The sequence below is a fragment of the Rhinoderma darwinii genome, chromosome 3 (assembly GCF_050947455.1).
Source record: "Rhinoderma darwinii isolate aRhiDar2 chromosome 3, aRhiDar2.hap1, whole genome shotgun sequence".
Classification (NCBI taxonomy): Eukaryota; Metazoa; Chordata; class Amphibia; order Anura; family Rhinodermatidae; genus Rhinoderma; species Rhinoderma darwinii.
In genome coordinates, this window is record NC_134689.1 from 233,677,124 (window position 1) to 233,689,479 (window position 12,356).

A 12,356-nucleotide genomic window follows, 5' to 3' on the forward strand; every position below is an offset into this window, starting at 1 on the left:
CTATATCTTTTCTAGGAACTAAAACCAGATGCTGAAATACTTTCTTTTTCATTTTCTAATATGTTTTTATTTCCTGATTGTAAATGTTTTCATTTTATTTTCTGTACATGAGCACGGGGGCAGCCATCTTGACTGATCTTATCCTCTGCTCTGTGAACAGCAGTTCAGTGATCTAGGTTAGCAGCTACCACGTGGCCATATCAAAACAGTAGTCACGAGATGACTTCTTTGGGAGAGTTTTGTGTGCATGCTCTGAGACCTGTGCAGAGGTCACTGTGCAGGGATGGGAAGGAGGGAAGCTGTGTCCATCACCGGTGTCAATGGTTGATCCTGTGTTATCTCCTCCATCTTTATAATGCTGCCTGTGATGATAATGATATGACTGCTGAGAAGTGATCTCTACAGAACAGGAAGTGTCAGCCTATTGTGAGGCTCAGTGGCCAGTGTGAAAACTGCAAGATTTCAGGATTATTTTTTAATATAGATAGTGGCATGGAAAAATGGTTGTAAAATGTTAAAACAATATAATGTTTAACATAAAAACTTGATTAGAACAATAGGCTTTTTTCTGACCATACATTCCATACATAATGTACTTTATAAAATCTACATAAAGAACATTTATAAAAGGGCTCATTGAAAATGGCAGTGGGGCCTATTGCAACCAAATATTTTAACCAGTCTTAGAAACCTTACATGTTTGCATTCATTTTATTGGTTTTAAATGGTTTTCGTTTCTAAAAAAAAATAACATATTTATGTGTATCCACTGAAAAGGCCGAGGCATTGGACATGTTCTAAAGGAGATGTTTCAAGTGTCTAAAGGAATGAGGCCTTCGTCTCCTCATTTGATTTTACTGTTGACTGATGGACGATCACAAGATAATGTCATGCAGCCTTCCAGAGTGGCCCATGCCTTAGGTAATGTTATTTTACAGTTTAGCTTCTCTAAACATACATTTTGATTGAAATATCTTACATGATAAAAGTTCCCATTAGGTCAAACATACAGTGTTTAATTTCCTTGCAGCGCCACCACATGGACAATGACTTAGCCACAGTGCCTATTCAAATAAATTGGTTGTCTCTATATTGCAGGACAAGTTTCTCAAAGTGAGTGAAGCTCTCTTTCTTCGCTCTCCACTCAGGCTAAGAAATGAATATTGAGAACAGAGAATCCCCCTCTATTAACTCAGAATTCCCTAATAGGGTATATGAAAATGGAATTCTTTCCACTGTCACTATGACATAATGACTGTTAATGGTACATTTTCTTATCTATTATTTTATCTACAGTTAGTCAGAATATTTTGCATAATGCAATGTCTTTAGTGTACTTATTATGGAAATATACTCACAGGACATCTTACTAGATGAGCTGTTTGACATGAGAGCCATATTACAGAATATTTGGGTGATATTTCTGTCAATCTAATGGAAGAATACAAAGAATATAACACATTATGACACAAATTCATCTATTTTCTACCTATCTAAAAGGGAATCATTACAATCTTTAGTAATTTGAGGATGTCTTAGTCATCAATCCATGCTACACATTTAAAAGTGTGAAATGTTTTGAAATATTTTACGCAAATAGGTGCCTTAAGTGTACTTAGTGATCATATAATTATACTGACGTCATCTGTAAAATTGTACATTATCTTTCTCATATTTACATTTCACTTTTTCTTCTTAAAAGGGGTTGTACCCCAAAACACATTTATCACCTATTCACAGGTTGGGTGGTAAATGTATTATTGCTGCGAGTTTGGCAAATTAAGGCCATTAAGACCCCCAGCAATCACAAGAATGAGGGTCCTGTGTCCCCCATGTGAATGGAGCAAGGGTCAAATGTTTGCACTACCACTTCATTCATTCTCTAAGGGACTGATGGAAATAGCTGAGTACAGCGCTTGGCTATATCTGTCAAACCTCATAGAGAATGAATGAAGAGACCACCGCTCTACTCGAATAGGGGATGCAGGACCCTCATTCTCATGATCGCGGGAGGGTCCCAGACCCACATTGATCATACATTTATGTGTATGTTTTTTGCGGGACAACCTCTTTAATGTTTAAAGTTCTATTAAATTTGACAACATCAGACTTATGCATTTAGTATGGCTAAGTCGTTTTCATATGATGTCATTGAGAGACTTATAGAGGTAAAGTGGTTGCCTAGTTTTTGAAACACACTTTCAAATATACTATTATGCAATTTTGAGTTAATTTAGTGGGATCCTCTGTTTGGACCCTCATCTTTTAGCCATAGAAAAGAGCGGCTACAAAAAATATCACTCACCTTGGAGGACTTGGTATATCAGTGCATTACATGAACAGCCTTTCTACAGGGTTCTCCAACAGTTTACATCTGAATGCTGGAAGTTTTAACAGTGGTACACCCTGTGATAAGCTATTCGGCTGGGTCCTTTATAATAAAATGCAGACAACACTTTTAATTACTTTTTTCTTTTTAATAGGCATTCGAATGATTGCTGTTGGTGTAGGAGCAGCAGATATGGATGAGCTGCGGGCTATTCTAATGAACCGTAACTTGGAGGACATGTTTTTTGTCAGCTCTTTTGATGACTTCCCAACAATTGTACAGGAGCTGATAGAAACAATATGCGCTGAAAGTGAAAAGCAAGTAAAAATGCAGCCTGCAGAGGTAAAATTCCAGTGTACAATATTGTCCGCACATATAGTTATTTATATTTTGTTGGGACTTGTATTGATCCCACTGTATGTGGCATTATCTACAGGGGCACTAATGTGACACTATCTACAGGGGGCAATGTGTGTGGCACTATCTACAGAAGGCAGTGCGTGTGGCACTCTCTATAGGAGGCACTGTGTGTGACATTACCTACAGGGGGCACTGTGTGTGACACTATAGGGGGGAACTGGTGTGACGCTTTCTACAGGGGGCACTATGTGTGACACTACAGGAGGCACTGTGTATGACACTATCTGCAGGGGGCACTTTGTGTTCTGCACCATCTACAGGGGGTACTGTTTGTGGAACTTTCTACAGGGGCACTTCGTGAATTGTATTATCGACACAAGGCAATGTGTGTGGCACTATCTACAGGGTGCGCTGTGTGTGGCACTATCTACAGGGACACTGTGTGTGGCACTATCTACAAGGGGCACTGTTTTCAGGGAGTACTGTGTGTGACAATATTTTTATTGGACACTGTGTGTGTGTGTGTGTGTGTGTGCGCGCGAGATTTCATTTCCAGGGAACACAGTATGTGCTACGATTGTATACTGGTTGCAGAATGTGCGACGCACAATATTCAGAGGCCCAGTGTGTGGCGACATATTTAGAGGCATATTTTATGGTGCTATTATATTCTGGGGTACAGTATGTTATAGCATATTCAGAGACACATAATATGGCGGTATTATATTCAGTGGCAAAGTGTGTGGCACCATGAGGATTTTGTGTTAGTATATAGGTGCAGATTTGTTGGAGAAGTGAGGAGCTGAAGATATCTGAAAGGCAAACTCTGCAGAGATGGGCCGTGGTTGGCAAAAATCATGAAGTTCTGGGCAGATGGAAAAAAAAGAAAAGTCTCCAATCATAGAAGCAGTCACCTGTGAGTCACTGACTGTAAATGTTTATTCTCCCTCTAACTGATCAGTACTGCGGTTACTGTATAACGGTTCTCACCGGTTTGTTCGTGGATCCTCGGTGTCATCTGGGAGATGGTGCTTGGAACCCAGGCAACGCTTGACACAGCGGGTAGGGGCGGTCGGATGAATAGGCAGAAGTCAGGACAGAAAGCAGACGTCGTAACAGGTATGACAGCAATAGGTCAAGGCAGGCGGCAGGCGTTGTAATGGGTATGGATAGCAATAGGTCAAGGCAGGCGGCAGACAAGGATAGTCAAGTTCAGGCAGAGGTCAGTAACGGGAAATCCAGACAAAAGGCAGAAGGAATGGAAACAGGGAACCAGGGCACAGGGAAACTCACGGGGAACTTGGTTGAACAAGAATGGAAGCAAGGAAGGAGGAACCTTAAAAAGGAAGTCTTAGGAATTAAGGCGCCCGCAGGTCCTTTAAGACAGGACAAGTCAGCGCGCGCGCCCTCTAGTGAGTGCAGCCGCACATCGAGGATGACGGCCGCGGAGGGAGGTAAGGCCAGCAGAGCGTCCGGATCGGGTAAGCGGAGCTCGGGATGAGCAGCTGGTAATGGAGGGCGCCGGAACCGGAGCAGAGGCCGTGGGGACGGCGGGGAATAGCGCGGCAGCCGTTACAGTACCCCCCCTTTACGCCCCCTCTTTTTAGGCTTGCTTGGAAACCTTCGCTCAAAGTCTTTGATGAGAGCTGGGGCGTTGATATTCTCCACGGGCTCCCATGATCTCTCCTCAGGACCATAACCTTTGCAGTCCACTAGGTACCATAATTTCCCCCGTGATCGTTTGACATCCAGGATCTCTTGAATTTCAAATTCGGCATCAGCCGCTGGCGCAGGATGGACAGGAATTTTCTTAGAATAACGGTTGAGTATAGTGGGTTTCAGCAGAGAAATATGGAAGGAATTAGAGATTTTCAGAGACGGAGGAAGAGGAAGGCGAAGTCTGAAAGTTACTGGATTGATTTGTTTTGTTATTTCATAGGGACCCAGAAACCGAGGTGCTAGCTTGTAACAAGGAGTCTTCAGACGTATGTACCGGGTGCACAGCCAGACTTTATCCCCAGGAAGGAGCTGCGGCGGTATCCTGTGTCTTTTATCCGCGTCTCTCTTAAACCTAGCTACGGCTTTGTGGATGGAGTCCTTGGCCTTCTGCCAAATCCGTACAAAGTCGCGGTGGACCGTGTTAGCAGCTGGAAGCTCAGAAGGCAGAGAGACTGGTAGGGGAATTCCTGGGTGCTGGCCATACACCAAGAAGAAGGGAGAAGAGCAGGTAGACCTCTTCGTGGGCGAGTATGCCATTCAGTTCCGTATCCTCCTCAGTCGTCCCACCAGCGGATCCTATGCAGAGTAACCATGTCAAATTGTCAATCCAGGAGAAACAACGCTGACACACTTCTGGACTTTGTCTGTATTGCGGCCTCGGAGGCTATATTGTGCGTCTGTGTCCCCAGAGGCCAGAGGGACCCCATTGCCTAGGATTTGTTGGGGAGACAACCCTAGGTGGAATGCTACCTAATAAAGCATTCTGTTCCAAGCTGACTATTCCTGTGACCCTAGTATCCGGCGAGAGGACGCATCGGGTTTCTGGCTATCTTGACTCTGGGTCTGCGGCAAACTTCATCCAAAAGGAGCTAGTGGATCATTTTCAGTTGCCCACAGTTCCCCTGGAGATATATTTGGCTGTTGCCTCATTGAATGGACTGCCTCTGCCTGATCCCATCGTTTCTAAAACCAAGCCGTTGAAGCTCCAGGTTCGAGTCCTTCATTCTGAACTGATTTCTTTCCTTGTTTTGCCCAAGGCCATCAATTCTGTTCTGCTGGGCCTGCCTTGAATTTGACTACATGCCCCAGTCCTGGACTGGAATTCTGGAGAGGTTCTCCAATGGGGCTCCAAGTGCCTTGGTCGTTGTCTGTTGCAGATCCATCCTGTCCAGCCTCCTCTACCTCAGTCTTTGGCGGGACTGCCCCCCCCAGTTTGCTCAGTTTGCAGATGTTTTCAGCAAAAGGGAGGCTGAGACACTGCCTCCACATCGGACTTATGACTGCCCCATTGAACTGGTCCCTAATGCCTCTCCTATATCAAGGAGAATTTGGAGAGGGGTTTCATACGAAAGTCTTCCTCCCCGGCCGGGGCTGGATTCTTCTTCGCTAAAAAGAAAGACGGATCCCTTCGACAATGCATTGACTACTGTGGTCTCAACCAGATCACGGTCAAGAACAAATACCCATTGCCACTTATATACGAGCTGTTTGATCGCATACGAGGAGCCACAATTGTTTCTAAGCTAGACCTGTGGCGGTCTTATAATCTAATCCGGATACTTCGGGGTGACGAATGCAAGACGGCATTTAACACCCGGGACGGGCACTACGAATACCTAGTGATGCCCTTTGGACTGTGTAACGCTCCCGCAGTGTTTCAGAAATTCGTTACTGATATCTTCCGAGATCTGCTCTATGTCTGCGTTGTTGTTTATCTCGATACTATTTTGATTTTCTCCCCAGATCCGACGACTCATCGGAGGCATGTCCATCAAGCTCCACCATGATTAAGAGAGAATCGTTTATATGCCAAGTTGGAGAAGTGTGTCTTAGAGAGGAGTTCTTTGTCCTTCCTGGGCTACATCATCTCGGATCAAGGTCTCAAGATGGATCCTGAGAAAGTGAGAGCTGTCCTGGAGTGGCCACATCCTCAAGGCCTAAGGGCCATACAGCGGTTCCTGGGATTCGCCAATTTCTACTGGCAGTTTATTCCAAACTTCTCATCTCTGACGGCTCCCATCTCTACCCTTACCAAGAAGGGTGCGAACGCCAAGGTGTGGACTCCAGAGGCAGAGTCCGCATTTATTAGTCTCAAGAAAGCCTTCACTTCAACTTCGATCCTCCATCATCCTGACGTATCTCGGCAGTTCTCGCTGGAGGTGGACGCTTTCTCTGTTGGTGCAGGTGCACTTCTGTTCCAGAGGAGCTCCAAAGGAAAGGCAGTAGTATGTGGCTACTACTCAAGACTTTTTTCTTCTGCTGAGCGCAATTACTCTATTGGAGATCGGGAGGTAATGGCCATCAAATTGGCTCTGGAGGAGTGGAGACATCTTCTAGAGGGTGCAGCCCACCCCATCCTGATCTACACTGACCACAAGAACCTTGCCTACCTTCAGTCCGCTCAATGACTAAATCCCCGTCAAGCCAGGTGGTTGCTGTTCTTCACCCTTTTCCAATTTGTGCTCCACTACCGTCCCGCTGACAAGAATGTGAAACCGATGCCCTGTCCAGATCGTTTGAGACAGAAGACACGGTGGAGTCCCTCCAGACTATCATAGACCCGTCCTGCATTGTCACTGCTAATCCTCTGCAGGTTAGAGACATCCCTCCAGCGAGTATGTTTGTTCGATTGGCAGACAGGAGAAGAATTCTCCGCTGGGGACACAGTTCTAAACTGGCTGGGCACCCTGGCTGGGCACCCTGCTCATCACTTCTGGTGGCCCACGCTGCCAAAGGATGTTATGGACTTTGTCTCTTCTTGCACGGTGTGTGCTTCTAACAAAATTTCTCACTCCAAACCTGCCGGACTGCTTCAACCTCTGCCTGTACCCAATACCCCCTGGCTGCACATTGCGATGGACTTTGTCACAGACCTTCCTCCCTCATAAGGGTGCAACACTGTCTGGGTGGTGGTGGACCGGTTCTCTAAGATGGCACATTTTATCCCGCTGACTGGCCTACCTTCTGCTCCCCAACTGGCAAGTCTCTTCATTCAGCACATCTTTCGCTTGCATGGCTTGCCTCTTCACATTGTGTCCGACCGGGGGGTTAAATTTACCTCAAAGTTCTGGAGAGCCCTCTGTAAACTCCTAGATGTGAGATTGGACTTTTCCTCGGCCTATCACCCCCAGTCTAATGGGCAAGTTGAGAAGATCAACCATATCTCCAACACTTCATCTCTTTACAGCACGATAACTGGGTACAGCTTCTTCCATGGGCTGAGTTCTCGTACAACAACCACACAAGCGAGGCCACCACTTCCACTCCATTTCACATTGTGTACAGTCAACATCCTAGTGTCCCTCTTCCAGTGTCGACTACATCTCAGGTACCCTCTGCTGACTCTGCATTTGGGGACTTTCTGCAAATCTGGCAACAGACCCGGTCCTCTATTTTGTTGGCAGTCGCTCGCATGAAGCGAAAAGCAGATACGAAGAGAAAAGAGCCACCTCAGTATCTTCCAGTTACCAAAGTCTGGCTATCCTCTAGGAACATTCGTTTTAAAATGCCTTCATACAAGTTTGCTCCCAGGTTCCTTGGTCCTTTCGAGATTCTGCAACAAATAAACTCTGTCTCCTATAGGCTGCGGCTGCCTCCTACCCTCAGAATCCCTAACTCCTTTCATGTTTCCCTCCCGAAACAAATGGTCCTGAACCGCAGCAAGACTTCTAGTTCCACAGTTGCTCCCAGCGGTTCTTCAGATGTGTTCGAGGTGAGGGAGATCCTGGACTGCAAAAGGGTAGGAGGAAGGACTTTCTATTTGGTGGACTGGAGAGGGTTTGGTCCTGAGGAGAGGTCCTGAGGAGCCAGAAGAGAACCTCAGTGCTACTGCTCTCATTAAGAAATTTCTCTCTCGCTCTGGCCCCAAGAAGAGGGGGATACTGTAGCGTCCATGGCCACGGGTCGTCGGGTTTACTCACCTCCCGACGCCCGCAGCCATGGATCCATAAGCGCTGGTCTCCACGTCTGGCGCAACCTGCGGCACCTGTGTCATCTGCCACGTCCTGAGGGGTTCGCCACGTCTGGTGCAACCTACTGTAACTGCTTCACCCACCTCCATCCGTGCCAGAGCTGCAGCCACTGTCTGGACTGTCCATGTACCCTTGTGCGGGACTTTGTATTTCTGGGGTTTCTGTTGTTTGGCCAGCTGCCTCCCTGCTACGGCGGTGCAGCCTAGTGGGTCCACATACCCACAAACCGTGACACTGGGCTTAGTCCTGGTGCTGCATAGATGTACTGAGCTTGGTTCTGGTGCTATATTTATGTACTGAGCTTTGTTCCGGTGCTGTATATATGTACAGAGCTTTGTTCTGGTGCTGTATTTATGTACAGAGCTTTGTTGTGGCACTGCATATATGTACTCAGCTTTGTTCTGGCGCTGTATTTATATATTGAGCTTGGTTCTGTATTGTATATATGTACTGAGCTTGTTCTAGTGCTGTATTTATATACTGAGCTTGTTCTGGTGCTGTATTTGTGGATTAAGTTTGGTACTGGTGCTGTATATATGTACTGAGCTTTGTTCTTGTGGTGTATATATGTACTGAGCTTTGTTCTGTTGCTGTATTTATGTACTGAGCCTTGTTGTGGTGCTGTATACATGTACTGAGTTTGGTCCTGTGCTGTACGTATGCACTGAGTATATATATATATACTAGTTCTTCTTAATGAATTAGAATATCATCAAAAATGTCATTTATTTCAGTAATTAAATTCAAAAAGTGAAACTGATATATTATATAGATTCATTACATGCAGAGTGATCTATTGCTAGCATTTTTTTATTTTAATGCTGATGATTATGGCTAACAGTTAATGAAAACCCAAAATTTAGTCTTTCAGAAAATAAGAATATTATATAATCCCAACAAAAATTATTTTTAATACCGAAATGTTGGCCAACAGAAAACTCAATACTTGGTCAGGGCTCCTTTTGCATGAATTACTGCATCAATGCGGCATGGCATGGAGGCGATCAGCCTGTGGCACTGCTGAGGTGTTATGGAAGCCCAGGTTGCTTTGATAGCGGCCTTCAGCACGTCTGCATTGTTGGGTCAAGTGTCTCTCATCTTCATCTACTGCAGATAACATCCACTACATTAAATGTAATCAGAGCGTTATCACTGAGTTATCTGTGGTGTTGCATAGGACTGCAGGTAAAACTAATACATTATCTGTACTCAGAGAGTTATCACTCTGTGTTATCTGTGGAGTTACATAGGACTGCAGGTAACACTACTATATTATCTGTACTCAGAGTTATCACAGTATGTTATCTGTGGTATTATATAGGACTGCAGGTAACATCTACTACATTATCTGTACTCAGAGAGTTATCACTGTGTGTTATCTGTGGTGTTACATAGGACCTCAGATAACATCCACTACATTATATGTAATTAGAAAGTTAGCACTGTTTGTTATCTGCAGTGTTACACTGGACTGCGGGTAACATCTACTATATTATCTGTATTTAGAGAGTTATCACTGTGTTATTTGTGGTGTTACATAGGACTGCAGGTGACATCTGCTACATTATCTGTACTCAGAGAGTTATCACTGTGTTATCTGTGGTGTCACATAGGACCGCAGGTAACATTTATTACATTATCTGTGCTCAGAGAGTTATCACTGTGTGTTATCTGTGGTGTTTCATAGGACTGCACAAAATATCTACTACATTATCTGTATTTAGAGATTTATCACTGTGTTATCTATGGTGTTACATAGGATTGCAGGTAACGTCTACTACATTATCTGTACTAAGAGAGCTATCACTGTGCGTTATCTGTAGGGTTACATAGGACTGCAGGTAAACTACTACATTATCTGTACTCAGAGAGTTATCACTGTGTTATCTGTGGTGTTACATAGGACTACAGGTAACATCTACTACATTATCAGTACTGTGTATATGTGTGCTTGTATGGGTATATAAGGGTCTGTATGTGTATAGGTGTTTCTGTGCATGTATACATGTGCCTGTGTGTGTATATATGTCTTTATGTATTTGCTTACCAGTATGTTCCAGTATGTGTATATTTATGCGCCCATGTGCGTGTGTGTGTGTGTGTGTGTGTGTGTGTATGTGTGTATATATACAGTGGAGGAAATAAGTATTTGATCCCTTGCTGATTTTGTAAGTTTGCCCACTGTCAAAGTCATGAACAGTCTAGAATTTTTAGGCTAGGTTAATTTTACCAGTGAGAGATAAATTATATATAAAAGAAAAACAGAAAATCACATTGTCAAAATTATATATATTTATTTGCATTGTGCACAGAGAAATAAGTATTTGATCCCCTACCAACCATTAAGAGTTCAGCCTCCTCCAGACCAGTTACACGCTCCAAATCAACTTGGTGCCTGCATTAAAGACAGCTGTCTTAAATGGTCGCCTGTATAAAAGACTCCTGTCCACAGACTCAATTAATCAGTCTGACTCTAACCTCTACAACATGGGCAAGACCAAAGAGCTTTCTAAGGATGTCAGGGACAAGATCATAGACCTGCACAAGGCTGGAATGGGCTACAAAACCATAAGTAAGACGCTGGGTGAGAAGGAGACAACTGTTGGTGCAATAGTAAGAAAATGGAAGACATACAAAATGACTGTCAATCGACATCGATCTGGGGCTCCATGCAAAATCTCACCTCGTGGGGTATCCTTGATCCTGAGGAAGGTGAGAGCTCAGACGAAAACTACACGGGGGGAACTTGTTAATGATCTCAAGGCAGCTGGGACCACAGTCACCAAGAAAACCATTGGTAACACATTACGGCGTAATGGATTAAAATCCTGCAGTGCCCGCAAGGTCCCCCTGCTCAAGAAGGCACATGTAAAGGCCCGTCTGAAGTTTGAAAATGAACATCTGGATGATTCTGAGAGTGATTGGGAGAAGGTGCTGTGGTCAGATGAGACTAAAATTGAGCTCTTTGGCATTAACTCAACTCGCCGTTTTGGGAGGAAGAGAAATGCTGCCTATGACCCAAAGAACACCGTCCCCACTGTCAAGCATGGAGGTGGAAACATTATGTTTTGGGGGTGTTTCTCTGCTAAGGGCACAGGACTACTTCACCGCATCAATGGGAGAATGGATGGAGCCATGTACCGTCAAATCCTGAGTGACAACCTCCTTCCCTCCACCAGGACATTAAAAGTGGCTCGTGGCTGGGTCTTCCAGCACGACAATTACCCGAAACATACAGCCAAGGCAACAAAGGAGTGGCTCAAAAAGAAGCACATTAAGGTCATGGAGTGGCCTATCCAGTCTCCAGACCTTAATCCCATCGAAAACTTATGGAGGGAGCTGAAGATCTGAGTTGCCAAGTGACAGCCTCGAAATCTTAATGGTTTACAGATGATCTGCAAAGAGGAGTGGGCCAAAATTCCATCTAACATGTGTGCAAACCTCATCATCAACTACTATAAATGTCTGACTGCTGTGCTTGCCAACAAGGGTTTTGCCACCAAGTATTAAGTCTTGTTTGCCAAAGGGATCAAATACTTATTTCTCTGTGCACAATGCAAATAAATATATAGAATTTTGACAATGTGATTTTTTTTATTTTTTTTTAACATTATCTATCTCTCACTGGTAAAATTAACCTAGCCTAAAAATTCTAGACTGTTCATGTCTTTGACAGTGGGCAAACTTACAAAATCAGCCAGGGATCAAATACTTATTTCCTTCATTCCTTCACTGTATATATATATATATATATATATATATATATATATATATATATATATATATATATATACATATATATATATATATATATATATATATATATATATATATATATATATATATATATATATATATATATATATATTTATTTGTCTGCCATGTCTAAATATGTGCCTTTATGTATGTACAGTACAGTATGTATGAGGTTCATTTTTTGTTTGTGGGGGGCAGCAATAGAGAGTCCTGCACATTGT

The 12,356-nt window shown here is 43.8% G+C and overlaps 1 protein-coding gene across 1 annotated transcript in view; it reads left to right on the forward strand.

The window, feature by feature from the left end:
• LOC142750416 (uncharacterized) overlaps nucleotides 1-12,356 on the forward strand; it is a 372,136-nt gene that overhangs the window by 59,420 nt on the left and 300,360 nt on the right. The window contains exons 23-24 of the mRNA XM_075859419.1: nucleotides 778-921; nucleotides 2,484-2,671. Coding sequence (XP_075715534.1) covers nucleotides 778-921; nucleotides 2,484-2,671 — 332 coding nt within the window. The remainder of the gene's footprint in view (nucleotides 1-777; nucleotides 922-2,483; nucleotides 2,672-12,356) is intronic.